Below are 21,942 nucleotides of genomic sequence, written 5' to 3'. Positions count from 1 at the left end.
AATCCTAAGCACGAGTATCATAACTGGTCTAGACCAGTATATGGAGGGTTAACTTAATTATTTTATTCCAATAGATTCCCAATAGGGAAATCCAATAACACCCTAGTTTCCCATATACTTTTTTTCTAATAAAATTCCCATAAGCTTTAATAATTTTCTACACAAAATAAAAACCAATAGTGCTGAGTACCCTTATTGTATTGCTGTCAAGTAGTCTTATTTTTGCACAAATATCTCTGTTGCTTTGTGCTAATTCGCTTGCAAAGAGAAGCTGAGTGTGCCTGCAGGTCACATTCAGTTATATTACAGGGCAACAGCGCTATTCCTAATTAAAATTATCCTACTCTGCCCCCCTCAACATGTTTCGCTACTAAGTAGCTTTATCAAGAGGTGGCGGGCCTCTTGATGAAGCTACTTAGTAGCGAAACATGTCGGGGGGCAGAGTAGGATAATTTTACTGGCGAATCTGCCAATCTTGGTGTTCTCTGGCAAATGACAAACGTCCTGCATGGTGTTGGGCTGTAAGCACTACCCCCATCTGTGGATGTTGGACCCTCATACCACCCTCATGGAGTCTGTTTCTGACCGTTTTAGTGGACACATGCACATTTGTGGCCTGCTGGAGGTCATTTTGCAGGGCTCTGGCAGTGCTCCTCCTTGCACAAAGGCGGAGGTAGCGGTCCTGCTGCTGGGTTGTTGCCATCCTACGGCCTCCTCCACGTCTCGTGATGTACTGGCCTGTCACCTGGTAGCACCTCCATGCTCTGGACACTACACTGACAGACACAGCAAACCTTGCCACAGCTCGCATTGATTTGTCATCCTGGATGAGCTGCACTACCTGAACCACTTGTGTGGGTTGTAGACTCCGTCTCATGCTACCACTAGAGTGAAAGCACGGCCAGCATTCAAAAGTGACCAAAACATCAGCAAGGAAGCATAGGAACTGAGAAGTGGTCTGTGATCACCACCTGCAGAACCACTCCTTTATTGGGGGTGTCTTGCTAATTGCCTATAATTTCCACCTGTTATCTGTTCCATTTGCACAACAGCATGTGAAATTGATTGTCAATCAGTGTTGCTTCCTGAGTGGACAGTGTGATTTCACAGAAGTGTGATTGACTTGGAGTTACATTGTGTTGTTTAAGTGTTCCCTTTATTTTTTTGAGCAGTGTACTGTAAGCAGTGTGGGCTTTTACTTAGCTGGCACCATGTGTAAGATTATTTAATAGTCACCCTTTATTCTCAGCATATCAGTAGGGAGGTTCTAGCTTTGAACGCCATGCTGCTGGACTGTGTAGTTTAGGGGCTTGTTATAGAGCTCTGTAATAATGGTGCATATGGGAAGGGCTGTGCTCAGGCCACCATGTGAGGGAAGAACATGTTGCTCACTGACTAGTCTGGCTGCAAAAAATAACTTCTAGTTGTGCAATGCATGACCTAGGGACAGGAGCTGACTACAGCAACGATGCCTGTTTTATAGACCGGACTATTAAAGGAAAACTGTCAGCTTGCTCCCCCCGCACTAACCAACAGTACTGGCTGGTAGTGCGGGGAACACTGATCAGTTTCATGCCTACCGTGCCCGGATCCGCCCCGCCGTTTGGCTGAAAACTTTGTCTTTCTGTATATTCTTATAAGGTGCTAACTGGCACAGGCAGGGTAACTGGCACTCTGATGTCAGCGCCGCTAGTCCGCAGTGCTGCCCAGCTCATCAATATTCTTCCCCTCCCTCCGCCTCTCCCTGCTCTGTAATGAAGAGGGGGAGGCGGAGGAAGGAATATTGATGAGCTGAACGGCGCTGCGGGCTAGCAGCGCTGACATCAGAGTGCCAGTTACCCCGCCTGTGCCAGTTAGCACCTAATTAGCATATACAGAAGATCGAAGATTTCGGCCGAACAGCGGGGCGGATCCGGGCACGGTAGGCATCAAACTGATCAGCGTCCCCTGCACTACCAGCCAGTACCACTGGTTAGTGCGGGGGGGGGGGGGGGAGCAAGCTGACAGTTTTCCTTTAAAGGGGTTCTCCGCTGCCCTGCCTTCCGGAGCTCCGCTCACAGCGTCTGGAAGTTTATTACTCCGAACGCTGTGTGCAGGCTTCAATGTTCGTGACTACACGCTCGCCCCCTCAACGAAAGTCTATGGGAAGGGGGCGTTGAGGGGGGCGTGCGTGATGTCACAAGGGGGCGGCCTTTAAAGTATTACAGCCAAGATAAGGAGCTGCGAGGGGAGCAGTTTCCAAGGGTAGGAGAGAGGAGAGCATCCTGGTGGTTGGTTCACACAGCAACATTTTTTGGAGCATATTTAAGTTTACGCACAAATTTTCCCGTAAAAATGCGGATGTATTATTTTGTGGATGCATTTACACTGATTGCAGAAATATATTCTGGGATAATCGTGCATATTTTAAAATACGCCCTGAACTTAACCTTAGAGTTTTGCTTAGTGTACTGCCCAATGGCTCCATTTGAACTAAAGTTGTGCTGAATTGAGAAATTCAATGTCTAGTTTTCCAAGGATTCACGCTCAGTACCATTACATAAAGATGTATTTCCCCCTCAAGATCATTTTATTAGTTTCTCCACCTCCACAGGATCTCCTAATAAAAACCTTCCCCCTCCAAGTTGTTTCTTCTTCTTTTGTTTGGCCAGGTTCATCTTTCCTCCTCCCTCAAATATTATTTGCCACCCCGAGGCATAACTTAAAGTTCCAGGATATGAGTTTAACAGCCTCATCTGCACCCCAATGGCTATGCTGTTGCTCCCACTTCAAACATACAAGCCCCTCTTTTTAATGAGATCACCCTAGACCCTCTCTTCCATCTCATGTGTCCTCTCTTGCTTTTTTCTTCAAATATTGCCTTCACCCAGGTATCACCACCTCTTTGCAACATTTTTTCTTCTGTGCACCCTTTTCCTCAGCTATAAACGAAAGTATTAAAGGGGTACTCCACCTGTAGACATCTTATCCCCTATCCAAAGGATAGGGGATAAGATGTCTGATCGCAGGAGTCCCGCTGCTGGGGACCCCCATGATCTGGGCTGCAGCACTCCAGACATCTGGTGCACGGAGCGAACTTTGCTCCATGCCGGATGACTGGTGATGTGGGGCGCAGGCTCGTGATGTCACGGTCATGCCCGCTTGTGATGTCACGACCACGCCCCCTCAATGCAAGTCTATGGGACAGCAGTCACGCCCCCTCTCATAGACTTGCATTGAGGGGGCATGGCCGTGACATCACAAGCCTCCTGCGCACATCCGACGCTCTAAACGAACACCGGGTGCAACAGGGAGGTCATGGGAATCCCCAGTGGTGGACCCAAGAGGTATATATATATTCAGATAATGTTTGTAAGTGCAACAGGTAGCAATAAAAGGAGAAGTAACACTAAGTTCTTACCAGCATCCTTCTTCTTGTCTCGGGACAGTTCATGCACAGTAGCTCCTATGTCTTGCCTCAGACATCTCATAATATCATCCAGGACTGGAGTACTCTTATTGTCCAAGTTAATGAAGAACTGGTATTCATCTTTGTTGAGTCTGGAAGGTCTGGACTCTATGTGGGTCAGACTAATACCTCTCTCCTAAAAAATGAAACAGAGGATGCAGGTTACTTAATGGGAAATAAGAAATCCTGACACTGAATGTACAAACATAGTGGGGTCAAAATGAGAAAAACCTGTGTGAATGGATGTGTTGCCCATAGTATCCAACCAAGGAAATTTTAGCTCACAATTTTCAGAACCTACAGAAGGTGAAATTAGCAATCTGATTGCAATGGAAAACCTCTTTGCATTATCATTGTGTAGAAATGTTCTTTTTAAGAACATTTTTTAAATCCCTTATTAAAGATTGGCCGCTCACAGCTTGTCTTTGTTAACTGATTATTAGAAAGGGATGACCGGATATGACAACCTCTTTAAGGGGGTACTCCGCCCCTAGACATCTTATCGTCTATCCAAAGGATAGGGCATAAGATGTGTGATCGCGGGAGGTTGGTTGGTGTGACCACAGCCGTCACGCTCCCTCCCATGAATGGAGGGGACATGGGGTGACATCATAATTACTGCCGACCAAAGCCGGCATTCTGAAAATAAACGTTGAGAATGCTGGGGTGCCGGCCTGGAGATCGCGGGGGTTCCCAGTGGCCGGACGCCCTGCCATCAGAAATATTATTCCCTATTCTTTGGATAGGGGATAAGATTACTAGGGGTGGAGAAGCCCTTTAAGTACTTGTGACCTCGCCTTAAGGCCATTCTGAAATTTCCAAGCTTATATTCCGTTTCTGCTCCATGCAGAATGTTGCAGATTTTGAGTGAAAAGTCCCATTGACTTCAATGAGATGTTTCCTAACTGATTCTGCTTAACCCCTTAAGGACCAAGCATTTTTCTGTTTTTACACTTTCGGTTTTTCCTCCTTACCTTTTAAAAATCATAACCCTTTCAATTTTGCACCTAAAAATTCATATGAGGGCTTATTTTTTGCACCACCAATTCTACTTTGGAATGACATCAGTCATTTTACACAAACATTTATGGCGAAATGGAAAAAAAATCATTGTGCGACAAAATTGAAGAAAAAACACCATTTTGTAAATTTTGGGGGCTTCTGTTTCTAGACAGTACATTTTTCGGTAAAAATGACACTTTATCTTTATTCTGTAGGTCCATACGATTAAAATGATCCCCTACTTATATAGGTTTGATTTCGTCGTACTTCTGGAAAAAATCATAACTACATGCAGGAAAATGTATACATTTAAAATTGTCCTTTTCTGACCCCTGTAACTTTTTTATTTTTCCACGTGAGGGCTCATTTTTTGCGCTGTGATCTGAAGTTTTAATCGGTCCCATTTTTATTTTGATTGGACTTCTTGATCGCTTTTTATTCCTTTTTTTATGGTATGAAAAGTGACCAAAAATACGCTATTTTGGACTTTGGAATTTTTTTGCGTGTACGCTATTGACCGTGCGGTTTAATTAATGATATATTTTTATAGTTCAGACATTTACGCACGCAGCGATACCACATATGTTTATTTTTCTTATGGTTACATATTTTTTATATGGAATTTGGGAAAAGGGGGTGATTTAAACTTTTAATAAGGAAGGGGTTAATGTGTGTGTTTTTAAACTTTTTTTAAACTTTTTTTTTTTTACACTTTTAGTCCCCTTAGGGGACTTTTAGGAGGAATCATTAGATTCCTCATACAGATCATTGTGGTTTCATAAAACCACAATGATCTGCGTGCTCTGCGCTCGATTGATAAAGCCTGGCCCTGCCAGGCTTTATCATTCAGAGCACCGGAACGAACAGCCGCCGCAGCAGGAGAGGTAAGCCCTCAGGCTACCTCAGTAGTGGATCGCTCCCCCGCGATCGTGCTGCGGGGGGGGCGATACATCCCACTGGACCACCAGGGACTTAATACAGGCACCTTTAGACGCCGCTGTCAACTTTGACAGCGGCGATCTAAAGGGTTAATAGCCGGCCGTGGCGATCGCCGCATGTCGGCTATTAACGCCGGCCCCCAGCTACAAGAATCAGCTGGGGGCTGGCCGGTATGACGCAGGCTCGAGTCGGGAGCCCGCGTCATACCCCGGTAACGGCCATTGGACGAGTATAGACACAAATGGAATTACACACTGAAATTATTATGTGTGTGTGATGGTTGGGGAAATCCCATTGAAATGATAACCATCTGAATCCGCACTGGATTAAAAGCAGAACACATGTCAAATTCAACATGGATTCTGCCTGACATCACTCAGTGTGAACATACCCTTACAGTACCTCCATACCTAATTGATACAGAATAATTTATCCATCTTGGATTATTTCTCCTTCACTATCTCGTAAATACTAAACATTATGTGATACTATACTAATCTAGCATTACTTTAAATATATGTTTGGTAATACTGAAACCAGGATGTTAACTCCAAATAATCTTGAATGCAAAAGATCAGAACATGCTTAGTCTTTATCTAAATAGCACTGGAAATAATATTGACAAATGTTCAGCTAAGAGGGTGGAGAAAGTAAATGACATCTGATGTTATCCATTTTACAAATAAGTGAATGGGGGTGGATAGCCCTGCCAAACGCTCATAGGCTGCCTCACAGAGTTTTGTCAGAACCTTTAATCTAGCATTGTTGGTAAACTAGGAACCTCCCCCTAATGAATTGCTCAAGCTATGGGCTGTGTTTAAGACCATCTGAATTCCATTAGCTAAATGCACACAGTGTTTTATCTTTCACATTTATTTATTACAACAGCTGGGAAACATACTTATTACAATGTTGCAATGTCTATAAACAAAGCACAATTGTTACCTACAAATTAAAAGTCCATTGTCAGAAGTAGATATAATCCTGGAACAACTACACAATGAAGCAATGCAGGTCCTGGTATCCACAATGTCATGCTGCACTTCCAGTATCTCACATACATAGGTGTTGCAACACGTATAGATGCAGTACAGTGTCAAATCCTAATAGAAGATAACGGAGCTCTCACCCCAAATACGATGAACCAGTAATACTTCTTTATTTAATATATTCCTGTGACGACAGGCACATCAAAAAAGCAGGGAAGGCAGACAAGATGGTAAGCGGGGGATTAGCAGTCATGTGGGGTGACGGTCCGTATCGCACAGTTGCGCTTTGTCAAGCCCACTAGCGTGTGACGTATCCAGATAGCAAAGCTTAAATAACACGTGATCCGTAACCATAGTGAAAATCAACAATCAGACAAGAATACAAGCTTGCCACCATGGATGTCAAGAGCCTATACACCCGCATCCTGCATGATGCGGGTGTACAGGCTATGACGACGTTTCTGGAGTGCACAAACAAGTCCCAGGAGTTTATAGATTTTATAGCTATATAGAGTCCATTAAGTTCATACTTACTAACAACAGTTTCAGGTTTGGTCAACAATGGTATACACAACGAAATGGGACTGCTATGGGCACATCGATTTCATGTTCGTATGCACATATCTTTTTAGGCATTTTTGAAAGAAATTTCGTTTTTTTTCCACTGAACCCATTTGTGAGCCATATAAAATTATTTTTGAGGTATATGGACGATATTTTTGTAGTGTGGGACAGCACAGAAACCCTATTCCAAGAATTCATTACATATTTCAATGATATCAATAATGTTAATATCAAATTTACATCAGAGTTTGGAAATCAGAGTCTTGAATTATTGGATGTTAAAATTGAGGTAGTAGGAGGAGTCTTACATACATCAGGGTTTAGAAAGCCTATTGCCAAAAATGCTGTCATACACTACAGTTCGTCCCATCCGTAAAAGACCAAAGATAGTACCCCTTTTAGCCAGTTATTGAGGAACAAATGTATTAATAATACAGACAAGATCTATCAAAGGCAGGCTGACGAGATGGAGAAAAAGCTTTATTGCAAGAGGTTACCCTCTACAAATCGTAAAAAATGCCTGTGCTAAGGTAGATTTGATTCCCGGTAGCTCCTTGCTTAAAAACAATTCAAAGCAGAAAAAACAGAGGGCGAGCGGTTTTTGCCTTTAAAAATTCCCTGATGAATAATTGTATCAAAAGTTCTATTATAAAAAATTGGTTTATTATTCAACAAGATATAGATTTAGCTTCCATTTCAGATGTGCCTCCTGTGATAACATATAAAAAAAATAAAACTATAAGGGATCATATTCAGAAAAGAAAGGTCTTGAAAGAGAAGAAGGTTAATTAGGCCCTTAGGTAACCATGCATGTGGGTCTTGTTCTTTTTGCAGATACAACATGAAATCTAAAATGTTCAAACTAGGTAGCTATACTGTGCACGTTAAACAATGCATCACTTGTAGGTCTGACTATGCAGTATATAGTATGATATGTTCCAGTGGTTTGTATTATGTACAAAGACTAAACACCCCTTGCCCCATAGAATAAGGGAGCATTTTCGTTCTTTGAGGACAGGAACCAGATCTGCACGTTTTATAGCTCATATGGCTGAGGTTCATAATAACGATATCTATGCGGTCCGCTTTGCTGCCCTAGAAAGAGTGGAAAATGCGATTCCTGGAAAAGACAAACACCAGTTGCTGCTGCTTAACCCCTTCCCGACCCATGACATACATGTACTTCATGGGTTGGCTCCCATTCCATAACGCGGGGCAATGTTCGGGACCCGTGGCTAATAGCGCGTGGCACTGATCGCGATTCCACACGCTATTGACTCTTTAGACGCGGCGTTCAAAGTTGAACGCCGTGTCTAAAGTGAGAGTAAACTAATGCCGGTTAGCTCAGGGAGCTGTTCGGGATCGCTGCGGCAAGATCGCGGCATCCTGAACAGCTTACAGGACAGCCGGAGGGTCCCTACCTGCCTCCATGCTGTCCAATCGACGAATGACTGCTCAGTGCCTGAGATCCAGGCATGAGCAGTCAAGCGGCAAAATCATTGATCACTGGTTTCCTATGAGAAACCAATGATCAGTGTAAAAAATCAGTGTGTCCAGTGTTATAGGTCCCTATGGGAGCTATAACATTGCAAAAAAAAAGTGAATAAAGATCATTTAACCCCTTCCCTAATAAAAGTTTGAATCACCCCCCTTTTCCCATAAAAAAAAACTGTGTAAATAAAAATAAAAATAAACATATATGGTATCACAGCTTGCGGAAATGTCCGAATTAAAAAAATATATTTAATTAAACCGCACGGTCAATGGCGTACACGCAAAAAAATTCCAAAGTTCAAAATAGCGTATTTTTGGTCACTTTTTATATCATGAAAAAATGAATAAAAAGCGATCAAAAAGTCAGATCATTACAAAAATGGTACCAATAAACATTTCAGATCACGGCGCAAAAGATGAGTCCTCATACTGCCCCAAATGTGGAAAAATAAAAAAGTTATAGGGGTCAGAAGATGACAATTTTAAATGTATACATTTTCCTGCATGTAGTTATGATTTTTCCCAGAAGTAGGACAAAATCAAACCTATATAAGTAGGGTATCATTTTAACCGTATGGACCTACAGAATAAAGATAAGGTGTCATCTTTACCGAAAAGTGTACTGCGTAGAAACGGAAGCACAATGATTATTTTTTCCGTTTCGCTGTAGATTTTTGGGTAAAATGACTGATGTCATTACAAAGTAGAATTGGTGACACGAAAAATAAGCCAACATATGGATTTTTAGGTGCAAAATTTAAAGTGTTTTAAAGGTAAGGAGGAAAAAACGAAAGTGCAAAAACGGAAAAACACGGGTCTTGAAGGGGTTAAAGAGGCACGTTGGATCCTCTGGCTGGAGGCCAACGGCCCTCTTGGTCTAAATGACCGGTGTAAGTTTATTTAGTGACTGCTACATTGCGGCAAATACCTCTCCTCTGCACACTACGTTAACTCTTGAAGTACTAACAGCCTGGGACTTTGTTAAACAAACTGTTGCTGCTGTTTATATGTAAAGTTTTACAAGCAAAATAGTGCTGCTCCTCATCTCCATCTGCAGGCAGCACAACACCAAGGGCATCCTGACCAGTACACAGTATAACAGCGATGTGCCCTGAGAAGACCACCATAGCACAACCATATGCAGCCTCTCCATTAACAAAGCTGTGTGCACTTAGGACCGGGTTACACTGGGGACTGTCACATTATTCACAGTGCCGTTGACATATTAGGAGGAGCACTACTAGTCCCAGCAGACAATCCCCTGGGTCGCCACACTATCTCAGGAGGCTTGGCTGGATCTTGTCTCTTAACTCTAGCCCCACCCCATGAATGATGCCTTCACCTCTGACCAACCCATACAGATACATTAATATCTCCCTGTCATATGCACATATACATGATATGTACTTTAAATATATTATAATGTTATTGGTTAATTTACATATTGACTACACAATATAAAACATTTAATTTGGACACTGTCAGTAAAAAAAAAAACTTTTTCTCAGTCAGCGTACGTTTCTTTCTCTGCCCATTCTAGCGATCGGTCAGGGTCTGAACACTCAGTAGGTATGTTTCCTTCCTAAGCTTTTTCACATATATTATTCACATTGTATGCAGTCTGTGTGTAGATGACCTGATGACCTGATTCCAAAAATGATGAAAGTCTGCTTTAAAGTTAGCTTTTACCGTGTGCTCAGTTGACTAGAGAGCAGATACTGAAACACAACAACATTTGTTTTTTAGATGTCCTTGAGAAATATTTGCGTTAGAACACAAACATTTGCTGCACCATTTGCCAACTTCCTTTTAAAGTGAAATTTTTCATTAAATATAAACAGAAATAGTTACAAAATCCAAAGCAGCAAGTCACAATTATAAAGAAATGTCATCATTGAACAGTGAGGTCTCATTATTATATTTATAAGCCAAAATCCTAAGTATAAAAACATGTTATCTACAGTTATTGAAATATTTGTCAACCCCATTGCAATATTATGTGAACAGATTTAAGTTGACACTTTGATACATGTCTCTATGCCTTGTTCACATAGAAAAGTTTGGTCCTGTTTTTAATGCTTTAGATTCTTTTTTAGCAAAACCAGAATTACAATTCAGAAAGTTTTCAGACCCTTTCAATTATTTCACATTTTATTAATTTAAGGTCATGTGCTAAAATAAAAACTCAAGCCTCCTCCCCCTATTATTCTGCAATCAATATACCTTTCCCCCCTTTGGGTGAGTCAAAACAGCTGTGAATTTTACCAGCAAATGTGCAGCTACATCATGTTCAATATATTGTGGATTTGTGATTGATTTACATTCTGTGTATAGGGGAGATCCATGGTGAATCTGTAACAGCATTTGAATGTAACGTATACTCTAGTTATCCTAATGGGGTGTATTTAGTGTTAGTGCCTAGGGCAGCATGAGCTGTAAATATGGCCTTGCACTATACATTACAGTGATTCAGTCATATGTATTTATTTTCCTATTTTTTCTCTTTGGGTCTAATGGGATCCTTTATTTCTCGTGTATACTTAATTCCAGAGTCATCTCTTCAGCTTTTGTAAACAGTAGCCAATTTTGAACTGCAAGCCGAAGTGTCCTAGAGGCTGTGCTGATCTCCAGACTGAAGTGTTCCAGAGGCTGTGCTGAACTGCAAGCTGAAGTGTCCTAGAGGTTGTGCTGAACTGCAAGCTGAAGTGCCTTAGAGGCTGTGTTGAACTGTAAGCTGAAGTGTCCTAGAGGTTGTGCTGAACTGCAAGCTGAAGTGTCCTAGAGGCTGTGCTGAACTGCAAGCTGAAGTGTCCTAGAGGTTGTGCTGAACTGCAAGCTGAAGTGTGCTAGAGGCTGTGCTGAACTGCAAGCTGAAGTGCCTTAGAGGCTGTGCTGAACTGCAAGCTGAAGTGTCCTAGAGGCTGTGCTGAACTGCAAGCTGAAGTGTGCTAGAGGCTGTGCTGAACTGCAAGCTGAAGTGCCTTAGAGGTGTGCTGAACTGCAAGCTGAAGTGTCCTTGAGGCTGTGCTGAACTGCAAGCTGAAGTGTCCTAGAGGCTGTGCTGAACTGCAAGCTGAAGTGCCTTAGAGGTGTGCTGAACTGCAAGCTGAAGTGTCCTAGAGGCTGTGCTTAACTGCAAGCTGAAGGGTCCTAGAGGCTGTGCTGAACTGCAAGCTGAAGGGTCCTAGAGGCTTTGCTGAACTGCAAGCTAAAGTGTGCTAGAGGCTGTGCTGAACTGCAAGCTGAAGTGTGCTAGAGGCTGTGCTGAACTGCAAGCTGAAGGGTCCTAGAGGCTGTGCTGAACTGCAACCTGAAGTGTCCTAGAGGCTGAACTGGACTTCAGCATGCACATCTCCCACCCCTATCTGTCCCTTCTCTGCATGACTGATGTGCAGTACAAGGCTCAGTGCTTGAAGTAAAACCCTGTAAATGAATCATGCAGAGCAAGGGTGGGGGAGGGAGATGTTCATGCTGCAGCTCAGCACAACCTCTAGGATACTTGAGCGTAGAAGGTAAGCATGAGTTTGAATGTGCAAACAGTCATCAGTCATCTCTATGAGCTATGTGTCCATATCTGCATCTTGTAAGAATCCAGCATCATGCCCTTTATACTTTCAAGGAGACCTTTCTGTGTTCCGTATTGTATAATTCATTTACATGAATGGGCAGTGCTCCATATTACACAATGACATCTATAATACAACATTCTTTAATGGTAAACAAATATTTTACTGTTTAATACAGATGAGCAAAATATTAAAGTTGTTTCACTAGCATTTTGTCAATGGATACATTTCCTATTACAGTTAGTATACATTAAGTGTAACTTTCAGCTAGTAATATAAAGGTGTCTGAAATCTATATGTGGAATACAGGGTTCCTTAATAGATAATGGGCACAATGACAAAACATACTGAATCAACCAGAAAAGTGTAAACACGTATTTAGGAAATTCTGTAAAATATTTCTAAGCATTTGCAATTTGAAGGGAACCAAGCATCAGATTTTACCATATATATTTATTGTAAAATCTTTATCCTCCCCATTCCCGGGGGACGTTACTTCCCACAGTGATGGTGAGGATTTAAAGTTAGTAACTCTCCCTGCTGGCCCCATAAGTAGTCCCCTGGGCGGGAGCAATACTGACCTAGTCCCATCTGCTGCACTGTAATCACGCTCTCTCCACGTCATTGACAGCTTGCGTCATCGCTCTGCTCCATCTGCTTAGTTAGCGGTGATCCCGGCTATCAATCACACTGAGGGGGCATGATTACATCCAGCCGACAGGACTAGGTAAGTATAGCTCTCGCCCAGGGGACTACTTATGGGGCAAGCAGGTAGACTTACAAACTTTATATTTTCACTATACCTGCGGGCAGGAACGTCCCCCGGGCATGGGTAGGATGGAGATTTTACCATATATAACGCGTTGCCACCTTATACTGTATATGGTATAATCTGATGCTTGGTTCCCTTTAGACCTCCATAGTTTGGGAATGTAGAAATCAACCACAATTAGTTCATATTAAAACAGATTAATCTGCTAATCTGCAGCTTGTGACATTGCACAGTAATAGAAACAATACGGACAAGAAGATTAAGAGCACATGTATCCATACCTCAAATATGCGTAAGACCTTGGCCAGTGCTCCAACTTCTTCTTTCAGGGTAAAGATCAAAGAGATCCTGTTGTCTTTCGTACTTTCTTCAATGTAATTAGACTCCTGTGTAAAGAAGATACTTTATGAAGAAGTGGGAACAAGGTGCATGCAATCTATCAGTGTTTTCCAAACATTGTGTCTCTAGCCGTGCGCAACACTACAACTCCCAGCATGCCCTGACAGCCTTCAGCTGCTGGGAGTTGTAGTTTTGCAACAGCTGGAGACACAGTGTTTGGACCACATTGCCCTATATTCATTCTATGTGCTATCCTATTGATTTATAACAGGACAGATAAACTAAAAGTGTTTTTAATCCAGACTAGTCATGTCCAGTATAATAAAATGTCACAGTTGCTGCCAACTGTAAAGGGGTACTCCGGTGAAAAACAAATGTTTTCAAATCAACAGGTGCCAGAAAGTTAAACAGATTTGTAAATGACTTCTATTAAAAAATCTTAATCCTTCCAGTACTTTTCAGCTGCTGTATTCTACGGATTAAGTTGTACGTCTTTCTGGAGTTCTTTTCTGTCTTACCAGAGTGCTCTCTGCTGACACCTCTGTCCGTATCAGAAACTGTCCAGAGTACAAGCAATATCCATAGCAAACCTCTCCTGCTCTGAACAGTTCCTAATATGGACAGAGGTGTCAGCAGAGAGCACTGTGATCAGACAGAAAAGAACTCAAAAGAAATACAACTTCCTCTGCAGAATACAGTAGCTGAAGTACTGGAAGGATTAAGAAAAAAAAAAAAAAAAAAGTTTTCCACCGGAGAAGCCCTTTAAGCATTACATACAGCTTTAGAGAGCTTGCAATGCCAGATAAGAGAGAATAGCTGGAAGTGGACTATATACTTTGATCAGGGGAGCTTCTGCCATTGAGTTGAATGATCTGTATAGAAAGTGCCAGACTCTTTGAGGCGACCACCCAATATTGCAGGGAAAATGGTCTTCTAGGGGGATGTCCTATCAAAGAAGAAGGCTGGGACACATGAAAATCAGAAAATCAGTCAAACTTTAGCAGGGAACAGACGTGGTCTTCTCATAGGTGGTCTTTTGAGCCTTTGTATTTGATTAGAAATGTCTTCTAAATACACATTTAGGGTAGGGTCCCACTTGCTTTATTTTGCTGCATATTTTCCTACTCATTGAAGTCATTAGGTAGAAAAATCAGCGTAGAAAATACGCAGCAAAATACTGTATGTGTGACCCTACCCTAAAAGGACTGTAATCCAAAAGTCACAGTTCTACCTATAAAAATAAGATATTTTTGCTGGTAAACAAACGCTCCAGTATGTTTGTCTATAGTATCCTGCACATGTTTGATGTGCAGGATGTAAAGCTGCAAGTTCGATGCTGTGTTCAGTCATATCATTTACAATGCATAAAAGCTGCAGCTTTAAATCCTGCACATGATCATCAAACATGCGCAGGATACTGTCTGTGTGAATACATACAAGAGAACCTAAAAATGCAGTTCAGTTTGCAGGTGTCAGCAGATTTATATAATGTATAGTTTTGTAGGAAAAGTTCCTTCGTGGAAATCTCTGCTCATTCTGGGCTAAGTAGTCATGTGGGTGGTCCTACTCAGTGATTGATAGTTCGCTTCCTACGCTTACTTATACAGAGATATCTGTCAATCACCCTCTTGACTACTTAGCCCAGAATGAGAAGAGATTTCCATGAATAAATGACAAGTTATCCTGCTCCTTCTGATCTACAACATGATGCCTGCCGATTAGACTGCATTTTCCATGTAACAGTTTCCCTTTAAGAATCTTTCTTTATTTTATTTCAACCATTTACATACAAGCATGGCAATATTGTGACCCCCACAAAGGTTAGCTGGGTCTTTAATGCTAAAGCCAGTAGAATTTGTGATAACACTATATCAGTTTATAATATATCTTGGGGTAATATGACATTTAAATACCATTTTCTAAAACCAGAAAAATGCACCATTCTTCCTCTACACAGATTTTGATAAATCTCCCCCTATGTGTAAAGCACCATGGGAAATCCCAGCATCTACACAAGGTTCCTAGCAGTATACTGCACTATTATACATATAAATTTGAGGTTCTTGGGGCACACTTTTGATGAATTGAGTTAAACTACCCCGACAAGGTCCCCTCCTGCCCTGAAAATGTAGGGCCAAAAGTTAATATGTATATATACCGTGTATACTCGAGTATAAGCTGACCCGAATATAAGCCGAGGCTCCTAATTTCCCTCCAAAAACCCAGGAAAAGTTATTGACTCGACTATAAGCCTAGGGTGGGAAATACATCACCCCCCCCCATGTCATCATCCCCCCCATCATCATCCAGACACCCGTCATTATCACCTCCATCATCATCACCCTGTCATCATCCCCCCTTCATCATCACTGCCTGTCAATCAGTGGTCTTCAACCTGCAGACCTCCAGATGTTGCAAAACTCCAACTCCCAGCATGCCCGGAAAGCCTCGTTATCATCCAGACCCCCCTTTAGTTTTCTACTCACCTCCCCTGGGTGGGAAGGAAGGGTGAGCTGTTCCAGGCCATCTATGCTGTAGGGACCATTCGGTGGGGAGGGTTAGTCGTTCCGGGCTGTCCATTTTCACCGGGAGGCCCTCTTCTCCGTTCCAGGCGGGCCTCGGACTAGTGACGTTGCCTTGAAGGGACATTCATGCGTAGGGACGTCTGCTGCGCACGGACGTCCCTGTGTGTCGCTGTCAAGGCAATGTCACTAGGCCGGGGCCGGCCCAGAGCGGAGAAGAGGGCCTCCCGGTGAAAATGGACAGCCCGGAACGACTAACCCTCCCCACCGGCCGGTCCCTGCAGCATAGATGGCCCGGACCAGCTCACCCTTCCTTCCCACCGAGGGGAGGTGAGTAGAAAACTAAAGGGGGGTCTGGATGATGATGAAGGCCAGTGATTTTCAACCTGCGGACCTCCAGATGTTTCAAAACTACAACTCCCAGCATGCCTGGACAGCCATCGGCTGTCCGGGCATGCTGGGAGTTGTAGTTTTGAAACATCTGGAGGTCCGCAGGTTGAAGACCACTGCGAAGGGATTGACAGGCGGAGAGTTCACTCGAGTATAAGCCGAGGGGGGGGGGGGGGGGGGCGTTTTCAGTACGAAAAATCGCGCTGAAAAACTTGGCTTATACTCGAGTATATACGGTATATCTGTAGCAGGTCAATATAAAGTATTGATTTTTATCCTGAGCTCTAATACAAGGTTCAGGAGACCTGCGAACCTGCAGTGACTGTTTGATCACTCAATGCCTATTTACTGAGGGCTCTAGATGACTCAAAAAACAACCTCATATTTTAAATTCACATTCTAGTGGGTAGCGCGGTAAAATATATAATATGCTGACTATTAAAGGGGTATTCCAGGCCAAAACTTTTTTTTATATATCAACTGGCTCCGGAAAGTTAAACAGATTTGTAAATTACTTCTATTGAAAAAATCTTAATCCTTCCAATAGTTATTAGCTTCTGAAGTTTTCTGTCTAACTGCTCAATGATGATGTCACGTCCCGGGAGCTGTGCATGATGGGAGAATATCCCCATAGGAACTGCACAGCTCCCGGGACTTGAGTCATCAGAGAGCAGTTAGACAGAAAACATCAACTCAACTTCAGAAGCTAATAACTATTGGAAGGAATAAGATTTTTTAATAGAAGTAATTTACAAATCTGTTTAACTTTCCGGAGCCAGTTGATATATAAAAAAAAGTTTTGGCCTGGAATACCCCTTTAACCCGATAACGACCAAGGACGAGTATAGATGTCCAGGTTGGCGGGCGTTCCCGCACCTGGACGTCTATACTCGTCCATTCTTCTCGTGGGTGCTGCCCAGTGCACCCACAAGATCGCGGCAGGGACTCAGCTGTATCACACAGCCGGGACCCTGCTGCACTGCCAGGACCGAAGTAAACTTCGGTCCCGGCAGTTTTAACCCTTACAGCCGCGGTCTGAAGTGACCGCGGGCTGTAAGTGTTATGACAGAGGGAGGGAGCTCCCTCTGTCACTCCTGCAGCACCCCGCATCGCGATCGCGGGGTGCTGTGTGTGTCCGCGGCTGGCCGGGAGTGAAGTTCACTTCACTCCCGACAGTTTAACCCCTACAGCCGCGGTCAGAAGTGACCGCGCGCTGTAAGGAGTTCTGACAGAGGGAGGGGGCTCCCTCTGTCTCTCCTGCAGCACCCCGCATCGCGATCGCGGGGTGCTGCTGCATACCTGGGCTGCCGGGGGTCCTACAAAGACCCCCAGGTCTGCCCTGGGTATTGCCTGCCAGTGAAATATGCTGCCTGCTAGTGAAAACTGGCAGGCAGCATATAACTGCAATGCTTTGGAGTACTAAGTATTCCAAAGCATTAAAAAGTGTAAAAATAAATAAATAAATAAAATAAAAGTGTAAAAATAAATAAAAATGTAATAAAAGTGTAAAAAAAAATATATTAAATATACATTTATTAAATGAATCTAATTTAAAAAAAAAGCATAATGTGTAGGATCGCATTGGCGGACATCCGCAGCATGTAATATGCTGCGGATGTCCGCCACGTGATCCTACACATTATGCAGCAGTCACGGTAATGAGCTCGCTGCTGCGGCTGGGTAGCTTTGTGCGTCCACTCATAGCGGCGGATTTTCCGCCAGCAGTCATGAGCGGACACACTGAGCTACCCAGCCGCAGCAGTGATGGATATATTCGCCATGAGCGGGTGCTTATTCCCACAACATGGCGGAAATATCCATCAGGAGCCTTAACTGTCACAGACAGACGCGTTATACTGCCAGCCGACCAGCCAATAACTTGTAGGGGTGCGGTATATAAATGGGGTCACTTGTGGGGGTGGGGGTTCTGTTCTGCCCTGAAAGCCAAATGGCGCTCCTCTCCTTCTGAGTCCTACCACGCGGCCAAGGAACCATATATGGCCAAAGCGGGGGTATTTCCGAACATGGGACAAGCAGCTAAATAAAATATAGGGTGCATTTCTTTCAATATCAGAAGTGATGTACAAAAAATATGCCCCCCAAATGATGCATTTGTGAAAAATTGCAATTTTTCGAATTTTTAACACTGACTTTGTAATAATTCCTGCCAAAAAACTATGGTGTTAAAATACTCACTGTACCCCCTAGCGAATACCTTGAGGGGTCTAGTTTTTAAAATGGGGTCATTTGGGGGGTGTTCCTATGTTCTACTACCTTTTAATTTCTGCAAACCTTGCATAGCACATAAAAAAAATTAACTTTTCAAATTTTCAAAATTTTCAAAATTTCAAGTTAAATTGTTAGGGTTCTAACTAATTTAAAATGTTAATTAAAAACTAAAAAATGACGTCAAAATAAAGTAGACATCTGAAAGTATAAGTTTCATGAACTATTTGGTCAGTAAGTATAACTATATGCAACCAATTAGTGTTAAAATAGCAAAAAATCGTAATTTTTTGTAAAAATTTCATGATTTTTTGCATTGTAAAAAAAAACTACAAATGATATCGGCTTAGTTTTACTATGTACATGAAGGACAACTTGTGACAAAAAAACAATGTCAGAATTATCGTGATTGGCAAAACGTTACCAGAGTTATTCTCTAATAAAGACAGACATCCCCGATTTGAAAAAACAGGCCTGGTCTTTCAGGGGCGTACAGGTTTATTTGCATTGGTCCTTAAGGGGTTAAAGTAATTCTGTCTCTAATGGCTGAATGCAAATTCATGCAACTATTTTGTATATCTTCACGTAAAAATAGGCTGACATTACAAATATTAATGTATGTTTGCGTATAAATATAAACATAATAATGTTTTCAAATTGTTTACAAATAAATCAAATCAAATCAAACAAAAGAATTTCCTACATACAGAGGACAACCACGTGGATCACTTAGACCCATAGTTGCTCTTACTTACATATGTGTGTGTCCCATTCATTTTGCAGGGATCTTGTTTGAGGTTGGATTCTCTCAGAGGCGCAGAGTTCACTCGAGTCACCTGTGTACAAAATGAGATGCCAAAGCCAAGCGGAGAGTATTTAAACCCTCCTCCTCTCCCAATATCTCCTCTTTATACACCCCTCATGTATGTCACTAAAACCACCGCTTTTCCATCATGTGAGTGGCTGGATCCAGCCATCGCCTCCTTAGTTATCTGGTCTCATGGAAATTTACACGTGGTTTTCATCAACAAACAAACAGCCCACATTGCAGCCTGGTTTTCATTCTAGACATATGTGGTGCATCAGTGTGGCCACTACTGATTACTGTCTGAATTTCGGCTTCTTTCATTCCTGCTCCCATAGTTCATGGATTTGGAGAACTTATCCGCACTGTCACATGGTGGCTAGGGATTTGGTCATTTTCTAGTCTACCTCCTTTCCCTTGTACTCTCATTTCTCTGTCTATTTTATCTGAAGGTACATCCTGTGACTTGCACCACACTGTGATAGGATATAAAATACATTTATCAACTAACACGTTACACTTAAAGGGGTACTCCACCCCTAGACATCTTATCCCCTATCCAAAGGATAGGGGATAAGATGTCTGATCGTGGGGGACCCCCGCAATATAGCATGCAGCACCCACCTGTATCTGCTTCCGGCAGCGCTGGAGGTTCTGGCTCCCAACCACGGGAACGGAAGATAGTGACGTCACGACTCCGTCCCCGTGTGATATCATGTCCCACCCCCTCAATGCAAGTCTATGGGAGGGGGCGTGACAGCTGTCACGCCCCCTCCCATAGGCTTGCATTGAGGGGGCGGAGCGTGACGTCACACGGGGCAGAGCCATGACGTCACAATGGTCAGGCCCCGTGATCGACAGTAATCAGACCTGGAGCGAATATGCTCCAGGGACTGATTTTAACAGGGTGCGGCGTGCAAGATCCCCGCGGGACCCCAACGATCAGGCATCAGGCATCTTATCCCCGATCCTTTGGATAGGGGATAAGATGTCTAAGTGCCGGAGAACCCCTTTAACATATAACATTACAATAATATAAAAATAATAAAATCAGTACATATTAAAGGGGTATTCCAGGGAAAAACTTTTTTTTATATATCAACTGGCTCCAGAAAGTTAAACAGATTTGTAAATTACTTCTATTAAAAAATCTTAATCCTTTCAGTACTTATGAACTTCTGAAGTTAAGGTTGTTCTTTTCTGTCTAAATCCTCTCTGATGACACCTGTCTACGGAAACGCCCAGTTTAGAAGACAGGTGTCATCAGAGAGGATTTAGACAGAAAAGAACAACCTTCACTTCATAGGCTCATAAGTACTGAAAGGATTAAGATTTTTTAATAGAAGTAATATACAAATCTGTTTAACTTTCTGGAGCCAGTTGATATATATATAAAAAAGTTTTTTTTCCTGGAATACCCCTTTAATATATATAAAATTCATATGCCAGAATGTTAACTTTTCTATTTTACATCAGTAAGGCAGGATTCACACAGCATGCAATTTTTGCGGTCCTAATTTTTCAAGCATATTTCTGCCCGTATTTTACCTTTTCGTTACTTTTCATCTGTGGCTTTAAATTTTAGGATGCTTTAAAGGGGAAAACATTTTTTTTTTATCAACTGGTGCCGACTGGTTAACAAAAATTACTTATATTTAAAAATCTTAAAGGGGTTATTCAGGAAAAAACTTTTTCATATGTATATCAACTGGCTCCAGAAAGTTAAACAGATTTGTAAATTACTTCTATTAAAAAATCTTAATTCTTTCAGTACTTATGAGCTGCTGAAGTTGAGTTGTTATTTTCTGTCTAAGTGCTCTCTGATGACAATTATCTAGGGAACCGCCCAGTTTAGAAGCAAATCCCCATAGCAAGCCTATTCTACTCTGTGCAGTTCCCGAGACAAGCAGAGATGTCAGCAGAGAGCACTGTTGCCAGACAGAAAACAACTCAACTTCAGCAGCTGATAACTATTGAAAGGATTAAGATTTTTTTATAGAAGTAATTTACAAATCTGTTTAACTTTCTGGAGCCAGTTGATATAAAAAAAATGTAATCCTTCCAGTACTTAGAAAGTTGTATAGTTCTTTTCTGTCTGACCACAGAGCTCTCTGCTGACACCTTTGCCTGTGTCAGGAACTGTCCCCATAGCAAACATCTCTTGCTCTTGGCAGTTCCTTACACGAACAGAGATGTCAGCAGAGAGCACTATAGTCAGACTGAAAATAACAATACCAATTCCTCTGTAGTATACAGCATTTGATAAGTACTGGAAGGATTAAGATTTTTAAATAGAAGTAATTTACAAATCTGTTTAACTTTCTGCCACCAGTTGATAAAAAAAAACAAAACACTGGAGTACCCATTCAAGTTGCCTTTGTTGAGCTAAAAAAATAATTTTGCCTTTCTTTGGATAGGGGATAAGATGTCTACGGGCAGAGTACCCCTTTAATGCCTTTGTGGGAGGGGGGGCAACTCATTATTTAAATTGATTTCGTTAAAAAATGAATGCTTTTTTAATCATTCTAAATAACTTGTGTGAACAATCCAAAAAAGAGTGTTTTTTTTTTTTTAAATGTCGATGCTCCAAAATATAGGCTTGCTTTTTATATGCTGGGTGCACAAACAACCACTTTCCCATAAACTGACAAAAAGCACATTATTGCAGTTGTAAAAATTCTATGATTTTATAAACACAACTTTAAAATAAATATAACTGGGAATGCCCTGAGAAGGTGGATGGGGCAAGATGGTATTAAAGCAAGTAGTGAATCTCCTCTACCAAAGAGTCTCTCGGCCGAAGCTGGGCACATTACTTACTAATCTTGGTTGCAGTGAACTTATCTTGACAAGTCTGTCAGGCACAATGCTTGAAATTGCAATAAA

The 21,942-nt window shown here is 42.1% G+C and overlaps 1 protein-coding gene across 1 annotated transcript in view; it reads right to left on the bottom strand.

The window, feature by feature from the left end:
* PAH (phenylalanine hydroxylase) overlaps nt 1–14,520 on the bottom strand; it is a 107,217-nt gene extending 92,697 nt beyond the window's left edge. Inside the window, exons 1-3 of the mRNA XM_056569885.1 lie at nt 14,380–14,520; nt 13,056–13,160; nt 3,401–3,584 (exon numbers count right to left, since the gene is read on the bottom strand). Of these exons, the coding sequence (XP_056425860.1) occupies nt 3,401–3,584; nt 13,056–13,160; nt 14,380–14,520 (430 nt within the window). The remainder of the gene's footprint in view (nt 1–3,400; nt 3,585–13,055; nt 13,161–14,379) is intronic.
* Nucleotides 14,521–21,942: the final 7,422 nt, after the last annotated feature.

This window comes from Hyla sarda, chromosome 4 (genome assembly GCF_029499605.1).
Source record: "Hyla sarda isolate aHylSar1 chromosome 4, aHylSar1.hap1, whole genome shotgun sequence".
Taxonomy (NCBI): domain Eukaryota; kingdom Metazoa; phylum Chordata; class Amphibia; order Anura; family Hylidae; genus Hyla; species Hyla sarda.
The sequence above is the reverse complement of the archived record's forward strand: the minus strand, read 5'-3'. Positions and strand labels throughout refer to the sequence as shown.